The sequence below is a fragment of the Rhynchophorus ferrugineus genome, unplaced genomic scaffold (genome assembly GCF_030347505.1).
Source record: "Rhynchophorus ferrugineus isolate W39M unplaced genomic scaffold, kcgeb_rfMv2 rfM10, whole genome shotgun sequence".
Lineage (NCBI taxonomy): Eukaryota > Metazoa > Arthropoda > Insecta > Coleoptera > Curculionidae > Rhynchophorus > Rhynchophorus ferrugineus.
The window spans coordinates 10,815,992-10,838,267 of record NW_027472589.1 but is presented as its reverse complement, the minus strand read 5'-3'; the positions used below and the strand labels follow the sequence as shown (position 1 = coordinate 10,838,267).

The 22,276-nt window shown below is 32.2% G+C and overlaps 1 protein-coding gene across 1 annotated transcript in view; it reads left to right on the top strand.

Moving 5' to 3' along the window:
* The first annotated feature begins 6,815 nt into the window (after positions 1 to 6,815).
* Positions 6,816 to 22,276, top strand: part of mirr (iroquois-class homeodomain protein mirror) — a 69,754-nt gene continuing 54,293 nt past the window's right edge. The window contains exon 1 of the mRNA XM_076416688.1: positions 6,816 to 7,750. Coding sequence (XP_076272803.1) covers positions 7,712 to 7,750 — 39 coding nt within the window. The 5' untranslated portion in view covers positions 6,816 to 7,711. The remainder of the gene's footprint in view (positions 7,751 to 22,276) is intronic.

The following is a 22,276-nucleotide window of genomic DNA, read 5'->3' as shown; positions in this document are numbered from 1 at the left end:
AAGGTACGTCATAACGGAAGGATTATATGATTTAGCAGAAAAATAAATTATGGTGGCTAATAAACTGTTAATAAATCAACAGTGCTGCAATGCTAGTTACTGCTGAAAAGAGAAATTGATGGTAACTAACCAGATAATCGACAAAAAGGTTTACGTAAAACTTAGGTATACGCTTTGATGAGATTCTATTGTATTTTTTCTACTTTAAGAATGATTACAAATCTGTTAAATTAAGCTTAGTTATATTGTCTCTTTTATAGAGAATGTCAGAACAAAACAAAATGTTTATGATGCTACCTTAAGAGTTGTATAAATCGAATTGTATGTATAAAGGCTGAAAGTTCCATATGACGTAATAAAATAGTATCTAAATATAAATTAACATTAAGTACTTATCGACATCTAAAATATCCCCCCGTCTTTGTTGAAGTTTCGAATGTAGGTACTTCATTATAATTCAGATATTGTATTCTTAAAATTCCGAAAATTTAGGTTTGGTTGATTAAAAGTAATATTTTTGAGACTATGGTATAGCTCAAAATGTTATAATATATTTTTTTAATACCCTACTGTGTTTGTAACAGCGAGAAAGCTACTTATTTTATAAACTTTTATATATTAGTTTTTATAATAATAAATTGATAAGATTGGAATCGTAACAGTCACACAAATATAAATATTGTAATATTTCTTTTTATATTACTGCCTCTTTATTTCTACTGAATAAACAGAAAGAAATACTGTAGAGTGATAAATCTTTTTAGATCTTTTTATTATTATTTTAGCATTATAAAGACGTTCAAGTAGGTCAGTTGCATTTTCATTGCTGACATTTAACAAGCTGTTTCTGAAGTTTTAATGGTTATGTTGATGAATGATGATGAATAGAGTCCCATATAATGCAACGTATTGTTCATTTTCAAATATTTCTTAAAATCGTTTCGACTAGTCACTATTTTGCCCCAAAACTAGCCACAAAGATAAACATGTGTTATGAAACAATAAAAATTGACAACAAAATATGTAATTTAAACTTTAGAACTATTTTTTTATCGGTAAACATGGCAAATTGTATTAACTATTTAATTATTTTTTCATGATTTACAATGGCGATGGCGTAACTTATCTTCCGTAACTACGTTTACATAAAAACACTCAAGGTTCTATCCACAGAGTATATATAGAGGCTTAACTGAAATAGGCGAAATCAAGGAAATGTTTTGAGTGGTCCAACCAATGCTGGCTCTGAGACCAATTTTTTGTTATTGGTTCAATTTCTATAACCCGATTGATTGATTCTATGGTTTGTTTAGGATGTCATCTTTGTGTGTCCGACATTGAGTAGAATCAGCAATTTGGTGCCTTAATTATAATCACTATTATTTGATTATAATGTATTTTCATTCTCAAAAGTGTTGTGTATCCAGTATATGTGTGGAAATAAGATAAAATCAGGCGTCGTTTTCCTAGGAAGAAACAACCTAAGTCAGCTGGATTATGTGTGTGACTCATCATTGCTTTTACCTAGTACGTTTACAATTATTTATATAGAGCATTTGTATTTATATATATTGGTATTCATAGGACAACAGAAGAAATCATGAAAATAGGGCGGCAAAATTACATTGAAGATAAATGTGATTATACTAGATGAAAAGTTTTTGTTACCTTTTAAAAAGTTGCTTGTAAAGTGACCTCAATTAAAAACGTAATTATTTTCAAGGGGTTCATTTACTTAAAACAAATATATATTGGTTAAGATACTTATGATTATTACAGGCTTTAGGCTACTTAACCGAGATAACCTTTTCAACAAAGATGTTAATAAAATACAACAACACAAAATAAAATTATACAATTTGTAGATCAACAAGATGAGCCTGATTTTATAGACAAGAGGCTGTTTTATTATATTGTTAACAGATCCTTAAGCTGCCTCTTAAACTCCTCGATTTTACCATTATAAAAGCACATTAGTAATTATGATATATATCATACATGTTAATTTCATAATTAACTTTTTTGTCGTCGTTCTTTAAAGTATTACTTTTTGGTATGTTTGCTCCATTATGGCTTAATAACATTGTAAAAATAATTATAACTTGTCTCAATACATTTTTGCGTTGAACAAGCAAGTAAAGGGAGGAAGAGGGAGGGAACAAAAAGATAGAAAACTTAATACATATTATTTAAATTGATGGCACCAAAGAAATATAAAAAAGGGAAAAAGCGCTATAGACAATTTTGATTATATTTGCCAGGAGATATCTTATGTATTCTATTAGATTGCTGCCTTTGTTATATTCACTTTTAATTATATATATATATATATATATATATATATATATATATATATATATATATATATATATATATATATATATATATATATATATATATATCTCGTATATATTTCATTATTTTTCATTTATATTCATTATATATTTGATATTTGAATAAATTATTTTGAATAATTACATTTGGGTTTTATTTCAAATTGGTCATTAGAATGTAACGTCAGATGTTGGTCACGTGATGCGTACGAACTACTTTCCTATTAAAAGATCTTCTTTACAGGTGCCTGTAACGGTAATTTAAACTAACCAATGACATTCAGCGAAATGACGTTCTCAGCGCCTTTCTGCTGCAATTCAGAAATTATTTGTATTAAGCTAACACTCTATGGTTCTATATTTCATGATGTAATTTTAATAAAGCGTATAATGATTTTTTTTAACAATCACAATGCCCGTTATCACTTATTCCTGTAATAATTTTACGATGAATTTGTTGCCTATACTTCAAAAAAAAAAAGTAGTTCTTGGTAAAAAATACATGTAATACAGTTTCTCCCATAAAATATTAAGTTTATAAAAATAACCCTTACAATTAATTCACAGTCATTTTTTTGGTGTAGATCTGTTGAATTCCATTGTATAGAAAATATATATGTAGTTAATAAAAAATATAACGAAGCAAATTAGAACATTACCTATGTCAATATCAAAGAATATAACATCGAGAGATCAACTTTAATAGAAGAAAGAAAGTTGTTTTATTGCCGTTAATTTAATAAAATAGGCATATAATATCGTTTTATTCGCTTTCCTTTCGCCAATTAGGTACGCACTGTTTTACGACTCACATTACCAAGTTTGTATTCATAACCATTCTGATCTACTTTTTAAATCTATCTCGCTATATGATGGCTTTGCTTGTACGTATCGATAAACAAATCCTATATAAGTCAATATCCATTCATACAATATTTATATATAACCAGTTTAATATTTCATTATTTTTTTTTAGTGTGGTATTGGCCTAAATATTTATTCAGTTTTTTCTAACCATATTAATATTTCTTGACTCGTTTATTTGTGTTGAAAAACATCTCGTTGTCGTCGTATTAGTATATTTAGAACCGAACTAGATTGAAGATTTTTTTGGATGCAGGCGGTATTCATATATTAAACACTATTAATTTTCCATTAAATATGTATTATGATGTTCTTAATGTTTATGGCTACAATCTTGAAAAATGTTTGTATTTATATTGACAAAAATTTAGAATAAAAATTAGATATAACCCTCAGTTGATGCTGCAAAATATAGTTCTGTAATAGTATAGTAAAATATTTTATTTGTAACTTGTTTATATCTATCTTACTTATACGTATGATTCAAGGACGAGTTGATAATTGGAAGTTAATAATCTATTTTATCGAGTAATTTTTATTATGATTACTAAATATGAAGTAATATTAAAATTCATATCCAGAGTTCTATTTTTTAAATGCTCGAAAAAATGCCCAAACTCGCACGCACGATTCAAAACACTTTACTAAATATGAATAAACAAATTTGAATTAATTTTGAATAAATGAGAAAGTATTCAGATTCATCTCGTAACATTTTTTTTCTTCTCGGTATATTATTTTTAATTGTCCTGAGCTAAAATTGGAATGGACTGCTCATAAATAAATGGTCAGAAAATAACATGGTGTAATACTAATTTATTCGTTATGTAACATAAAAATCAGATTAATTAATTTTATAATTCCGTCTTCTAGTCTCTAAAATAATAAATCACTCTCGTCAAAAATAAAATACGTTATATGTTTCTTTTTACTTGGTTTTGGTAGAGAAAGCAAATTGTTTATTGTTTCTTTTACCCATAATAGTGTGTGCACTTTTGTTATACATTTTCTTTATACTATGCTGTATTGAGTGTGCAATAGTAATCGAATGAAATGTTGTATTCATAATTATTCGAAACATTCAATATATAATACCATACATTTTGTCTCAGCTGCATTAGGAAAAAAGTTCAGTGTTGATTGAAATAACCTTAGCTGAAATTAGCGATAGAAATATTCGAAATATAGTGTGAGTAAGGCAGAGGGCAATTATGCCAAAATATATTGTATATCAATTATAAGTACGCATATATTGCGATTTGTAATGATTATGAGCTAACATCTCAGTTAACAGTGTTGTCATAATGCAAGAAAAAAATCGAAAATAAAGTAAAATAAAATAGACAATGTAAATATCAGTGAATCTGAACGTTACATTTGAATAAGTGCGTGTACATGAGAGAAGATTTATTCAATAAAGAGTTCCATTTTTATATGCAGTGATTTTTTCACTAGAAAATTAATTTTATTAATCTATATTTATATTTGACAATAATTTTTTTTTAATTTACTGCATATATCGATTATATTCCAGACTGAAATGGTCCAAAACGTACCAGTGTTTGATGGAATTCTTGTGACAGCTACAGGGTCAAGGAAAAGGTAGTGAGATCTAAATAGTGGGACCAGTTCAAATTGATATCACTGGTGATAGGAATCATCAAAAAAAAATTGAACTATATAAAATGAAAAACAGTCGAATGAAAGTAGTAATGATTCTAATAATTAATATATTTACTGTATAAGAGAGAAAAGGCAAGATAATTGTGAGATGCTTGTTGTGGCAAATATTATATAATAATTTTATGTTAGAAAGAGAAAATGCAAAATTAGTTGTATTTAAAAAAAGTCAAGTATATATAAATCAAAAAATAAACATTTAGTAAACATAATCCTTTCGCAGTTTTAAATACACGGCCAAAAACTAGAATGAACGACCTAATTCATTTGATTTTGTGCAACCATTAACTACTATTCAGAACCATTCAAAATAAAGATAAAGAAAGAAGGGTCTAAAGTCAAGTAGCATAGTGTTTATTGATTAATATATAATATATAATATAATATATATATATATATATATATATATATATATATATATATATATATATATATATATATATATATTATATATTAATCAATAAACACTATGCTACTTCACTTTAGACCCTTCTTTCTTTATCTCTATAAGTTTTATATAAGATAAGTTGAAATTAATATAATTGACGACAGGAACAATTACAACAAAAATTAATTGTGGCAAACATATTTTAACTTTCTTTTAAGACTTTTTTTAAGTCTTAACTTTTTTTTAAGTCTTTTAGTGAATATTTTTAGTATATTTTTGAGAGAGAAAATATTAGAGATAATAAACTAAGACATTTCAACAAAACACTATATATTAATAGGTAAGTAAATATGATTGAGGTAAGTAAGATAATGAATGAAATAATTCATTTCATTTCTTCACCACTAACTATGCTATTCAGAATGATTCAAGACAACGATAAGTTAACGAAATGTGATCTAAACCGTATTAATAAGGTACTAAGGTAATTTTTTTTGACAGCTATAGAAACAAGGAAAAAATTAAATTAATTTAACTGATGATATAGAACAACCAAAAGAAAAACGCTTAAAACAGTTGCAGTTAAGTTAATTTCATTCTCTTAAATACTTCTGATAAGAAAAAGATGACAGATATTTGTGAGATGTTTGCTGTGGCAAATATTATACATAATTTTATGTTAGAAAGAGACAGTGAAAAATAAGTTCTATATTTTCATTTATCAATTTAGAATTACTGAAAAGAATTGGAAATATTAAAAAAAGTATGAACAAAAAAAAAACAAACATTAATATGTAATGCCAATATAATCCAAATATCCGCATATTTTGCTCCAAATTAACGTCTAAAGTTAAGTAACAGAGTGCCTGATGATGAGTAGGATAAATGAAGTCGATCTTTTGAAAGCTACTGGAACAGGAATAAAACAAAAGATAATTACAGATAATAATAAATGTAAGATAACAGACAGATAAAAAAGAAATTAACTGATATTTATTTTTCAAAATTATAGTGACCAAAAAACATTCGACATCAAACTATTTAAAATCCAACAAAAAGTTGAATGAAGTAGTAATGACTCGTTAACAGTCAGATACACGAATGTCTTCTTCCTGTATAATTTAAGAGATAACTGTGAGCTTCTTGTTATGGCAAATATTTTAGAAAGAACCAACACAAAATTAGTTCCATATTTTTCTTCTACTCTGGCTTTATTGAAAAGAAATCGAGTACACTTTAAAAATCAATTATAAATAAGACTAAAGAAACTATAGATCAATATGTCAGCAATTATAATCCAAATATGACTTAGCTACAAACTATGGTTTAAAGAGAAGTCACAGGATGTTTGATGATTGGAGTAGGATGAACAGAGAAGTTCTGGTTCTGGTTGGAAGGTTAGAAAAAAGAGTTGAAACGTTCGGAACGGCAGATGCGGTGTGCGTAAATCGAATCACGACCGCGTTGAAAAGAAGAGCAACGCGTGGAAGGGCGACAACAATCGCAACCCGATCGACGAGACGAGAACCGTCAACGAGCGAGCCGACCGAAAAGAGTCGAACGACACGAAAGGAAAGTCGGTCGCGTGTCGGCGGCGCCCGCTCGCGGCACGTCACCGCCCTGCGATTGGGCGAGACGGATGGGCGGGCCCGCGGCCCATCAATCGAGCCGCCGGCACGGCGTGGAGGGGGCCAGAAAAAACACCGCCCCGACACGCAAAGAAGTAGGGCGGCATTTTTGCGGTGGTGGTGGAAAACACGTCTCGGGAGGGGAGTACCCGAGGTGTGCGCCCGGCAAAAATGCGACGTAGTGTGGTCGCGGACCCCGAGCTCCGTCGCCGTCGTCGTAGTCGTTGATTCTGCATTTTTTCCGCCCGGGCGCTGCGCACAATTTGTAGTCGCGCGAAAAGAATCCGCCGACAACGCTAGTCGCGAAGTGGCTCCGGCAAAAAGAGGACCGCCACCACCGCATCATCCACGTCGTCCGTCGCACGACCCCCGCCCCCCCACTCCACCTCGACGAGTTCTTCCCCCCCGTGGGTGGAGCCGCGACCCGTCGGCAAAAATCCGCGGCCGCACAGTCAAAGAATCGCGCTGCTACCGTATTTCACCTGCCGAATTGTGAAGCGCTTCGCCGCGAACACGTGTCCTCATCCCGTACTGCGACGTTGCGTCTTAGTAGTTAAGCGTCGCGACGCCATCCGCCGAAACATCGCCTCATACGAAACCACCACCACCACGCACATCGACGACGACATTAATCAGTGATCACGAACACGATCTGCCTTGTCGGACGCATCCCATCCGTGTTTTCTGTTTTCCGGGTGTCTGTGTGGTGACTGTACGCGGCTTCCAGTGAGTGCGACGAAGAGTTCTCCGCGTCTGTCGGCGCCTCTGCCATGCTTCCAGAGATAGGCGAGCAGTGAGACAGCTGTGGCTGGGAAACTATGTCCCAGTTTGGTTTTAGAGCATCACCGAGTACTCAGGTAAATATTATTTACCAACAATGGCGTTCCTTGACACTGTCGTTCAATCTTTGATTGAAGGATATTTTCAAATCTTAGTAACCGCCAGCTAAAATAAGGAAATAGATTGCAGAGTGGCAATGATTTAGTTAAATCAAGGACTAGTCTAATAGGTATTGTGAATAATAGTAAACAACAATTATGATACTTGGATAATCGGAAATAAATGCACAGGAATCAAAATATTTATTTTTTTTTGTTAATTCTAGGCGAATACTAATTTCTGTCTGATTAAGGGGCATTTTTCAAAATTCCTAACACATCAGTCAACCGAATTAAGCAAATAAATGATTGTATTAATATGTGACTAAGAGTGGCAATGATTTTGTTGAAATAAGAAAATGCATCTAGTATGCCTTGTGCAGTTATCATGATAAAACAATAATATTGACACTTGCATAATCGAATATTAGATCATTAACAATACAGAGGAATCAACACATTTATTTTAAAACCAACAAAACAACACATCAACCAAATCAAGTAAATAAATGATTGTAATAATAGGCTGTGGCTAAGAGTGGCAATGATTTTGTTGAAATAAAACAAGGGCTATTCTGGTAGGCCTTGTGCAGGTATCATTATAAAACACTAACATTGATACTTTACTAAATGGGAATCGGGCCAGTTACAATACCCAAGTAACAGCGTATTTATTTTTAAAAATTCTAGACGAACAATAATTTCGAAAAATCCTCCCTAAAACTGACTTGAGACATTCTTTATAACTTGATTGACTCAGATTTTTTAAAATTCGTAACACACCAATCAATTAAATGTTGCAGTAGGCTGTAATTAGAGTGGCAATGATTTTGTTGAAATAAAACAAGCACTAAACTGGAAGCCCTTGTAAGGTTTTCGTGATAAGACAGTAATTTTGATACTTGGCTAATTGGATATCAGATTAGTAATGCAGAGGAAACATTTTTACATTTAAAAAACTCACACGAACATATAATGGTCGTTCTTTATGACTATGTTGAGGAAGGTTTTTCAAAACTCTAAACTCAACAATCGGCCAAATTATGTAAATAAATTGAACTAGGCTGTGACTAGAGTGGCAATAAATAAAACAAGGACCTTCTGCTACCATCTAAATTAAACTATAATACTTGCCCGACCGGAAACATTTCTGAAAATACATCAAAAATTCATTCACCAACGTTTCGTCTTAACAAGTCTCAACTAGAATTGTCATATTTACAACAATCACTGGTAACACAGTTCAATGCTTATACAAACATCGTGGAAATACGGTGCCTTCGTACTGATGTCTAACCCACTTCTTGTATCTTTACTTTTGACTATGGCTGCAAGAGCATTTAATTTAATGTGAACTAGACCAATAACATTTTTCAAAAATTTTATGAGAATTAATATGAGAATAGCGCATATGAGCAGTAATACCGTGAAGTCTGCTTGATAGAACTTTGATATTGATTTAAAATTAAATCTAAAAATTAAACAACTTCAAATAAATAAACTAAATTAATTTATAAATTTTAAAATAAGGGTAAGAATAATCAACTAACCTACTTTATAACAAACTGATAACAATAAACACTTAATGGCAAAAATTACTTAAAATGAATAGTGTATCTCAACTACATTACGAAAAAGAAAGTATTTATTTGAACAAGTTCTACAAACCTCAACTCTCAAATTTGCTACTATGACTAGAAAAACATTTGATTATGCAATTGTTTATTGAATAAAGCAATAGGGAAATAATGTGTTATTCTATGTGTCTTCCTAGTGTTATTAAAGTATTAAAAGTAACACAGAAAAATATGCAGTGTGTATTGAAATCTCTGTATAAATTATTATTTGATGTGCAAAAACAATTTACATACTAGAGCAAACTGAAAACTATGCCACTAATTTTTAAAAATTCTTAATTTAAAAAAAATCAAGATTAATATTACCTAATATTACCTTATGATGCTTAATGGCAAAAAAATAATTAGAATGAATAATATATCTCAACAACACTTTGATGTTTATATTATTGAATAATCTAGTATACTGCTGGCTAATATATCTAGATTTATTTTGTTTCTCATGACCAACAAACCTTGTTAATCATGAACAAAATTATATTACACTCTATCCAGTTCTTTAACAAATAATTACAAATCTTTATATTCTCTAATGCAAACTATATTGTAAGGTAACATAATGTATTTTTCTTCCTTTATTATAATTATAATACTATAAAATATTGATTAAAAGTTTAATATGTATTAATAAAATGCAGCCCCAGATAGAAACTGAACTAAATTCCTTCATTTACTACTGTGTTCACCTTGGTTTATTGATGTGTGCTGACTAAGTTCCTTTCTGATACAGTGTCTGTTATTAAATGTACAGTAATTTTAATAATACCAATATTCGGGGATCCTGACATTTTTATTGTCCTCAATCAATCTCTCATTAAATATATACTTCATTGTATAGATCTAGATATATGTATAGATCGAGATAAAACTGAACTGAATTCCCATATTAATACTTCATCTATCCATTCATTCATTCTCGCGGGTGTTTGATGACTTTCTGGTAATATATGATGTGTTGATTTACAGTAAATATATTGAATAATATAAATAGTATTGTCCCAATTGGAGATACTGATCTTTTGATTGGCCTTAAACGATTTTATGATAAACCGAGAAGAGAAATGATGTTCCCTCGACACAATGGGGATGAGAACAGTGCGTTGTCGATCAATAATTCATATAATTAACATTACATTACAGTTGTGTAATATAAACTCGATGCAATATTACAAAATTGTTCGTATAATATCTAGAAAATCAAGTGTTCTGACTAAAACCGAAAATCGCTATACTTCATAACGAATCGACAACTAAACCAACAACTTTGGAGGACTCTCGTTAATTAACAAAAATAACGAATTTGGCAACAATGTTTTGAAATGACATTCAAAAAATCTGCAGCAGGCCGTGATAATTGCTAGTAAGGAATGACTCGTTCGAATTTCGAGTCAATTATGAAAATCATTCAGCTTTGTCACCTATCTGGCCGATAACAATTGTTGTTGAGTGTAATTGCGATTCGCGTAGGTTTTTAGGGTAACCGAATCGAGTCAAGATTCGTTAATGTCACCGCATTATCGTTTGTTTTAATTGGAAAGTATCGAGAACTATATTAAGATCGATCTGGACGTTGTAATTACCGTATAATTGTCGCTATCGAGTGTTTAGTGGTTTTTTAATCGAGGCGCCCCTTTTATCAGGGAACATTCATAACACACCGGTACAGTTATTGTTAGGTCGATTGTTAAATTATTACACTCCGTAACCTATTTAAGTTATCCATTTGCAATTAATACACGTGTAACTTTTAAAATAATTAATGGTAGTGTGTATAAAAAACGACAGTTGCAGATATGATATTCATGTTGGTTTTTCGCGTATGCAGGTAGTTTTGCATAAAAACACGTATAACGATTGTAAAGTCCATTATTAAATAAATAATTATGAAATAAAGCGGTTTTGAAAAAGAACACCATTATTATCATTTCGATATATCCGCAAAAATAGTACTTTTTTGGGTTCAGAATGTGGGGAATTCACCACGTGGGAATCCGGTCACTTTTCTTGTGTATATTTATGTGATATGTGAACATTAATGGTATAACACAAATGTTCACACGCATTTAGTTTGCACAAACAAATATTTTCGTTATGTGCTGATAACCATGACACGTTGAATAGCATAAATGTGCCGAATAACTGCTTTAAAATGTTCTCAAGCAACTCAAATATCATATTTACCACCTTCCTTAAGTTCTTTCTACTATTTTGTTGGCACATATGTTAATGATGAGGATATATAATCTTTTCTAGCCTCAAAATTCCTTTCATTCATATACACTATCATATTTCTTAAAGAAATTATCAAATACTTTATTTTAAGTTGTGCTATTTATATATTTATTAATAATTTAATCGTATGGTTTATCACATTCATACTATTGCTTATTGCTATATAATTGCTCTGTAGAATATCATGGTATAAATATAGGTTATGAAAAGCTTAAGGATTTTAACAAATGCTTATAAGTTATTGATAAACTATTTGATTTTAACGGAAAGGCCGATGACATTACTAAATTAGTAATTGTGGAAAATAATTTGCTTAACATTTTGTTTGCTGATAAAATTGCAAAGGATTCACATGCTCATGTGAACAACATGGTCTTGTGAATGGTAGAAAAAAGTCAAAGAAGTACAAACGTATATTAGTAAATTAAAAGTATAAGTAAATTATCATATAGATTTTGGAAACTTGGTTTAAGGATAAACATATCATTTAGGGTTTATTCATAGTATTAGGACTGCTATTTTTGTTACAAAATGGTTGTAAAAAGTTTTCAAAACAAAAAAATGGCCTGTGTGATTCTCCTGTAGCTTTCATTTCTGAAAGTGTTGAAAGTCATGTTATAATCAGTTTATTAAACATGCATTGATTATGTCAAGTGCTGACAAGTATGTGGTTAAAGTGACTTGTTTTTCAAGACGCCAAAATTAATTTTCGTAATATATTTTTGTGTTATAGTGAAATCAATTAACTTGGTCGAGTTTATTGATTTGAATTGCATTTTTAACACGTTTTGAACCCTATTCTTGAACTATATGCCTTATTTTGTATTAAACGCGACTGGTGTAGTTCATACATTGATAAGAGATGATTTATTACTGATTGTCGTCGATTATTAGCGTATATCTTCATAGTTACTAGGAACACACACGGACTCTCGCAAAATGTATTACAAAATGTCATAATTGTTGTTTATAAACGCATAATGTCGTGTTCTCTCGACGAATAATTAGACGAACACACACAATGCGTCCGATAAAACAATTTTTCCGTTCGTAAACATCACTTATAGACTCGATTATATTTCCTAGCTGGCGATATTGACACAACATCGATTCTGTAAACCTTCGGATATCGTGTTTTCTATGAATAGTGACCGGGCGGGACACGAAATACACGTACGTCGGTTGTTTTCGGCTTATTGTCAACGTAGGTGTTGTCGATATTAAAGTTGTTCGGCCTAACTTAACGAGAAACAACCTAATTAACCGATGTCGAAACAAGCCGAATATCATGTCGTAACGCGAGTAATCTTGGCCGGCGTTCAAATGAAATACAATGTTTTTTGCTGGCCATGGTTCGGGATAATGTGCAATCGATATTTTGGCATTAAATCGGACAACAGCCGGGTTGTGCAACATATTCATTCCTTCTTCCGCCAGTATATGTTATAAATTAAATACATCATCGCCTAAGTTCTTCCTGTGACTGTATCGTATCATATATCAAAGCGAGGACCCAGAGTCGACACCTTTATTGCCGCAGACTCAAAAGCAAAACAGTCCTTGTTTTGTTTGCAGACGTATTAAAGGAGATTTACACAACTGCAGCGGATTGTTGACAGTCCGGGAAAAAGGAGAGATGTTTGTTTTCGTCACGGTTCGTCACGATTTATATTGGGATTTTCGGTTTTGGTGACGTTAATCTTGAAAAACACGAAGCCATTGTTATGATAATGCGGTACGGGACAACTAAGTATCGTTTGTTTTGTGGATGCTCTTAACGGGACTTGTTTAATAAGCTAAAATCATATAAAAAAGAGCATTAAATTGCAGTATGGATATGGAAATTCGCAATTTTTATTGAAAATATGCAGTAGGGAGTGTTGGTAAACTTACTTTAAATGTTGTGGGATGGTATAATTTTTAGCGTAGGTTTATTACCACCCTGGTAATAAAGATAACATCATTCCATAAACTGTGGATCACACATCATAGTAGATCATGACATAATGTGAATAATGAATTCTTAACGTTAGTTTAAGTAGTCTAAATGGGTCCTATGCCCGTACCCGGCCTACCATAGTAAAACACATTTTTTGGCAAAATTATTTTTTTTATTCAACATAATTCCCTTCAAGGGTGATACACTGGTTATAGCGACCCTCCAACTTTTCGATACCATTTTTGTAGTGTGATTTGTTCTTTGATTCAAAATAGGCCTCTTTTTTCGACGAAAATTTCTTCCTAGCGAGCATTCTTTTGAGAACTGAGAACAGGAAATGAAATGGCTGAGGGCCAGATCTAAAGATTACGGTGGATGCGGAAGCAATTCGAAGCACAATTCATAGATTTTTGACACTGTACATTGTCTTGGTGAAGCAGCACTTTCTTCTTCTACAAATGCGGTCGTGTTTCGGCAATTTCGCCCTTCAAACGGTCCTATAACGCTATGTTATAGTCGCTATTGATTGTACTTCCTTTTTTAAGGTAGTTAATGAAAATTATTTCATGCGCATCCCACAATACAGACGTCATAACCTTGCCAGCCGACTGTTGCGTTTTCCCTTGTTTTGGAGCGGGTCCATCGTGTGCATTCCACTCGGATGACTGTCGATTGGACTTCGGAATGAAATGATGGAGCCATGTTTCATCCATTGTCACATATCGACGGAAAAACTCGGGTATATTATGCTTGATCATCTTCAAAAACTGCTCCGAATCATCAACTCGTCGTTGTTTTTGGTCAAAAATGACCTCTCGCGGCACCTACTTTGCACAAAGCTTTCTTATACCCAAATATTTGTGAATAATATTAATGCCAAAATCATTGTGTAGATTTGTTTAATGTTTTCGCTGGTAACAACCTCTTTCGGGCGTCCACTGCGTTCACCGTCTTCAGTGCTCATTTCACCACGTCTAAACTTAGAATACCATTCCTTGATGGTTGATTATCCTGTGGCAGAGTCCGGAAACTGGGCATCAAGCCAAGTTTTTGCTTCAACTGTATTTTTTTCCTTTAAAAAAACAATACGTTATCAACACGCGAAATTCCTTTTTATCCATTTTTTTCACAATAACAAATGTTGCTTCACTCAAGGTGCTATAATTCACAAACTAATGATCCTGCAGCTGTCAAATGTATACACACATCTTTTGAGGGCTAGGGCTAACTACAAAATATATGAATTTAATTCTAATAGCGCCATTTATGTATCAGGTCGGGGACTTTTCAATCGACCTGTTATAATAATGCGAGTACGGCAGAACAATAGTAATAAATTGATTCGTATATTAAGTTTACACTAAGTATATCTAATGGATGTAATAAAAAATAATTAAATCGAGCTCACTATATTGGATTTCCAGGATGACTTTAAATGCTGTTATATATTGCTCTCTTCGGTAACTATATTGGTGTTCAAATTCTGCCATTAAGCTTTACTGTTCATTTAGATGCTGAAATGCAAGTAAGGCATTATTTGATTGCAATCGATAAAAATATGCGAATGTTAGTTCTAATTGTGTGTACAGACATTCTACAGCATTCGGCTCGAACTGATTCAGCGCATTCATAGAAAACACATACAGGCAATTGGCCTACGTTTTACCTTCTGCTCGAACCGAACATTCAGGTCTGTACTCACTCATAAGAGATAAGACGCCATCAGTATCTAACACTAGTGTGATCATTTGATATGCCAAGACTATAACCTCCAAGTATTGCCTGATTTTTCACCAGTATTGTACATTTTTCTAATTTTGAGTCGTTTATGTGGAAGTTTGATTTAACTACTCTAATTTGAAGAAATCTACAGATAATATATATGGATGGCTTTTAGAAGCATACGATAGTACTAACACCAGTCAGACAAGTTGTCATTTAATGATTTTTAAAGCTCTAAGAACTAGACATTTTGCGTTGAAGACAAAATACTTAGGAATTCGCGAACTTGAAAACTTAAATTAAGCTAAATCATATCACTGTCGTGTTTGAGTGAAGTATTGAAGAATATTTGTTACAGAATATGGTGAAGTTATTTTAAAACATGAAAACATTTGAATTCACGAATGCCGTTTATACATTATACACTAAAAATTAGCTAAATAGATTGCAGATTAACAGTTTCGCCTGCATATTGATTAACAGGTTGATAGTGATTAATGATGGATAATAGGTTGATTAAAATAAAAAGTTGTGTTTTTGGATAAGTATTTATTAATAAAACTCGGAGAAAACTAAATTATAATCCCCAATAAAAGTGAAGATTGTCTTAATAGTTGACTAAGGGCAGTATTAATTAATCGAAAGATTTCGTAGATAAGGAAACGGAAACTCAAACTGCTGGAAATCGTTATAAAGAGATTGCTATCGTCTACAGTTCATGCGTTTTTGTGCTGGTTATTGTGAAAAAATGATTGCTACACACGTAGAGACGTGACAAAGAGATTTTGCAACATTATATCTCGTAAAATCAGTAATTAAAATGCACATTACCCTATCCTATCTGAGAAATGAAATACATATGAAAATCTGGGCTATATTTGAAGGAATACTCGAAACTGTAGGTATATTTCTCCATTTTTTTTATGAATGTTTCATTAAAATGTTGCTAGAAAGATGGGGGTGCTAGCGATTGAAAAAAATAACGAACTTAATATTTCATATTTTTTTTTAAATTAATTACATCTTACATTAGATATGCTTAGGATACGATGAGGCAAAAGTCCCGCTACCATTGAATATTATCATTATTTCTGCCCATTATTGTGACCTATAGTATCCATAATTAAATTTGGACGTCTACACAACACAATGGTTAAAACGAAACTGAGTTAGAAATTATTAAAATGGTAGCGGGACTTTGCCCCACCCTATACAATCTTAATTTATAAATTAATTTATTATTACTACTCTGTTGAACTTGCATTAATACATAATATTTCCCAAATTAAAATAAAATTAATCTACTTAAGCTAAAGTTAAGAATACACTTATACACTAAACAAGTTCGTGTGGTCTGGTTCGCTTCAATCTTGTTTTCCTGCGTGTTATCCGGTAACTGTATTTGCACATTGCTGTGATTTAGCAACCTTGTTTCATGTTCTAAGGCGAAATCTTGGATATTCCGTGTTGATTTCGAGGTCATCGTGCAGCTCCTTGTTGGTTACGTAACGATCAGCGTTGGTAATTAATCGTAGAACTTTGTTTTGGGTGCGTTGGATTGCTAGTTGATTCGATCTCTTAGTGCAAACCCATATTTTCACCCCATAGCTCTAAATTGGCTTTATTATTGACTAATAAACCAATCTCCTTGGTTTTAGGTCAACTTGGGAGTATCTTCCGACTAATCAGTACAGTTGCTTGACTTTGAGTCTAATCTGTTCTGCTTTTCGGCTAACATGATGTTCCCAATTTAACATACCATCGAGATGTATGACGAGGTATTTAGTTAATATTGCTTGAGGAATCGAGCATCTGTCAAGTGATATAATTAGGTTTTTGTCGTTTCGCCGCAACGCAAAATTAACCTGGACAGATTTGGAGAGCTATTAAGCTGTATTTTCCAGTCTCTAGTCCGTTTGTAGATTTTGTTGACAGCTACTTGTATTTTTCTCCAGCCTTAAGCAGATATATATATATATATATATATATATATATATATATATTTTCTGCAATTATGTATCGAATTTATCAACACAATTAGCAAAACTAATTCACGGTTCAGCTGTCTATAATTATTTATAATCGGCGAATGAATTAATTTGATAAATTCCCGTTCGTTACAAGATGAAAAATGGTCGCGTTTCGCCGTCGCGATAATTCCCCGAATAAAAATAGGATTTATTAAACCGGAAATATCAATATAAACCCGCCCCGTTATATAAATGTAGGAAATTTATTATCTGTATTTATGGTGACCGTTTTGTTCTATTTGTAAATAATTGATTTATATCCGTTTTTATAGCGTTTTTATGTCGTCGAACGATCGAAATATATTAATTGAATACGCTATCGCCGGTTATTGGCAGATATCATTCCCGGCGAAACGTCCGGGCACCTGGAATCGGAGATGAATCGCTAGTTTCGTTCTTGGTCAATTCCCATGGTCCTGTAGTGTTTTATGTTTTGAAATAAACAGCTCAAGATATATGCTTTCAGCAAACATCAATGTGTTAGTCAATATATTAGGTATACAACTTCAGTTCCCCTATCTATTTTGAAAAAATTGGTTGTAGGTTTATGATTTTAAGTTACCTATCAGTGGTCATATTCTCTCATCTTTCATCAAGAATTGATCATCATAACAGGCCAATTCAAAAGTCTTTTCTTCCCTTGAGAACAGGAAATAGTCGCTGGGGCCAGATCTGGAGAATACGGTGGTTGAGGAAGCAATTCGAAGCCCAAAATTCATGGATTTTTGACATCGTTTTCACTGACTTGTGACACGGTGCATTATCTTGGTGAAGCAGCATTTTTTTCTTCAAATGCGGCCTTTTTTCGGCGATTTCGTCCATAAAACGGCCCTTTAACGCTATGTAATAGTCGCTGTTGATGGTCCTTCCTTTTTCAAGGTAGTCAATGAAAATTATTCCACGCGCATCCCAAAATACAGGCGCCATAACCTTGCCAGCCGACTGTTTCGTTTTCCCACGCGTTGGAGCGGGTTCATTGTGTGCAGTCCACTCGGATGACTGTCGATTGGACTTCAGAGTGAAATGATGGATCCAAGTTTCATCCATTGTCACATACCGACGCAAAACTCGGGTTTATTACGCTTTATCATCTTCAAACACTGCTCCGAATCATCAACTTCGTTGTTGTTTTTGGTCAAAAGTGAGCTCGCGCGGCACCCACTTGCACAGAGCTCTCATACCCAAATATTCGTGAATGATATGATGTACACGTTCAGTTATTATCATTAGAGTGTCTGATATTTCATTCAATTTCAATTTACAGCCATTCAAAATCATTTTGTGGATTTTTAAATGTTGTAGTCGGTAACAACCTCTTTTGGGCGTCCACTGGGTTCACCGTCTTCGGTGCTCATTTCACCACGTCTAAACTTAGCATACTAATCCTTGATGTTCGATTTTCCTGAGTCAGTGTTCGGAAACTCGACATCAAATCAAGTTTTGGCTTCAACTGTATATTTTCCCTTCAAAAAGCAATATTTTATCAACACGCGAAATTTCAATGATATATATATTCTATAATTCACAAATTAATGTTCTGACAGAAATTTATACACGCATATTTTGAGGGTTAGGGCTAACTAAAAACATATGGATTTAATTCTGGTAGCGGCATATATGTGTCACGCTGGGGACTTTTCAATTGATCTGTTATTTAGTTTACTGACATGTCTTATTGCCACTCTTTCAAAATAGTTAACACTAACACTTTGAAATCTACTAGTTCTGGGTTCTAGAGGTATACCATGCTTCAATGATCTCCTTGCAATCATGGTATGAAGCATTGACTATAACAAGCAACACTTTGTTTTAAAGACTTTCAAAGTAATTTAATGTTTTAATTAATTAAAAGTAGTGGATAGCCAGCATCATATTTGGAGAGTACGTCGGATGGGATATTAATTAGTTTTAATACTATTTTATTGTAAGTTTTCACCGGTCTTGTACTGAATATTTGGTGACTGGATATCTGTGACGGCTTCTGCTTCCATAATGTCCGTTTTTCTTTCTGAGGTGGACTCAAAGCATTATTTACAGGCAATAATGAGATTCAATTACTGTGTTTCGAGTAATATCGCACTTTCGTTTTTATGATTCAGTCACAAATCGCCTATCTGTAAATGTTCTATGTTGATACGGGTCTATGTTGCATAGAGTTCAGCATAGTTATCAATATACATCATCAATTTTTTTTTTGCAAGGCTTAGGCTTTGATATGACTAAACAATGGGTGATTATTTTACTTGGGTTTTTTTCTGGCAAATATTTCCCTTCATCCCTTTTCGATGCCTGTGAATAAATCATTTGACTAGTAGTCGTAGAATAAGCGTAAGAAGCAGGAATTCAAATAATATGTATTCAGTTTTATGGTGTTTGGCGTAAAACGTATTTTTTTTTGTATTTCATTGGTTTGGATGATTTTAACTCTTTTCTATTTTAATATTTTTATTTCAACATATAGAACAAAATATGTGTAGTTTATCCAAACCAATTTTAGGATTCTTTGTTTTTACCTTTTTAATATTTCTTCTTTTATAAGAGCAAGCTGTGTGCCAACAGAACAAAAATATATTTGTGTGATCTTAATAAGAACTAAAATGATTTTATACCTGGTTTCATCACCATGAATTATGATACTTCGGTCTACCATCGTGATTTTGAATACAAACAATAGGTTGTTTATAGCCTAAACCCAGTAAAAGTAATTTTGTTCGTAGATTACCTTCAAATTCACAAAATAATATACTTAGTATATTACTGTAGTGTTCGGATGCAAGTGCAGATAAAAATTCGTGACAAAGGGAACCGAGGGTCATTAAATTAAATGTGCTATAAGTAGATGAGTTTATAGTGAAAGATAAAAGTAAATTTTAGAATTATTTTAATCAGTTTTTTTAAGTTTAATTTTTTATCACGAATTACGAATTAGTTAGTTAGTATCACTATTGTTAATTTCTTCACCCAAATCCTCATAGGACCATGCAAAATGTCAGGTTCATAAATTGTACACAATATGGTGCAGTGGTTCGTGCGATTGACGAACTGTTAGATTCGACTTTTTAAGATATCTGTTATCCTTATCGCTATATTGATAAAATTAATGAAACTGAATATTTTAATACTTGCGAACCAAGACAATTTTCTGCCTCTGCCAGTGCTTTTAATAATATCTTATTGGTATTTTAGAAATAAATATTAATTTTCCAATAATTAATTACCAATAAAACAAAATGGCATTAACAACTATATTTTATTGTTGCCGTTAATTTGCTGTAAATATAAGGTGACTAGCGACCCGCCCCGGCTTCGCACGGGTGCAATGCTGATACTAAATTAAATACACTACAGAAAAAATATGAACGTTGTATATAAAAACATAGCGGCCCGCTCCGACTTTGCACGGGCATAAAATATATATGCCTATGTCACTCAATGAAAACATGATTAAAATCGATCCAGTATTTTTGGTTCATTCATTACTGCCCTTGGCCTGCACGCATTAAATTTGGAGTAAAACAATTCCTCTTCCCCTATACTTACTATGAAGATTTCCTATCTTTGGAATATCTAAATTCATACAATTTTTATTACATTACACATTTTTAAACGCAAATTTTAAATTTGTAATATCTCCGAAAATATTTGTTTAATTTACATGCTGTAAGGAACCATATTGATCTATATTAATTGCACACTGTATTTAAGGTACTTAATTCGATAAGGATTAATGCCGTATTGCTTAAAATAGTTTCGTAAATAAGCCATTTTCTCACGTAAAAAGTAAACAATAAAAATGGTTAATGTGGGTTATCCCTAAAAGATAAACATATACCATCGCGGACTTTTTTGTAGACCTTTTTATGGTGTACAATACTGTAGTACATTAATTTGATCTAACTCGTAGGGTTAGGCAGCGTTTTTGCTAATTGCTAAATAAGCCTAAAAAAATAGGTTAATTTACGACATCACGTTAGAAACCTCTAAAATTAGCAATGTTGCCTTAGTATATTATGCATGTATTATACATATAAACCTTCCTCTTGAATCACTCTATCTATTGAAAAAAACCGCATCAAAATCCGTTGCGTAGTTTTAAAGATTTAAGCGCACATAGGGATATAGGGACAGAAAAGGCGACTTTGTTTTATACTATGTAGTGATGTAACATTTTGTTATATAAGTGAATTTATAATTTTATGAAGCTGCCGAATTTAAAATATGATATATGATATGATCTCATCATGTCCTATTAGTGTTTCGATTGATTGATTGACTATATCTTACTATTATTCTGTTTTACTTCCGTCAATACAAAGGCAAAATTGAATGCGTGATAGATACATCAGCATGATCCAAATTGAAATTAAAACGGAATACTTAAGTTAAACTTAAGAATAAGACTTATACACTGTACAAGTTAATATGGCTTTGATTCGTTTCTGAACGTTGTACAGTAAATGTATTGCTTCCATGTTGCTATAATTTAGTAACCTTATATCTTGGTGGTTTGATAACTTCATAGATTCATTTAGTTTCGAGGTCGTCGTGCATTCTACGTTGGTTACGTAGCGTTAAATATTGATATTTAATCGATGAACTTGGATTACTACTAGGTTTGATATTTTAGTGCAATTCCATTTTTGTAATAGGATTTATAATTGAGTTCCGACTGGCCAGTATAGTGATTCGATTTTGATTCTGACATACTCTGCTTTTTGTCTAACGCGAAGTTAAAAATGATAATTGAAGCTGTACGTTATTTACTATTGTTCAGGAGTTGGTTCTTTATCATCTGTACATTAACAAGTATTTGTAATTTAAGATGGTGATAAATGATGCTGTACATTTTGTATTGGTTGTTTTTAGATTACTAAATGATTACGACGAAAAAAACTGATATTTTATCGCTATTTTACAATATGGTTGGATAAATCCCGCATGCTTA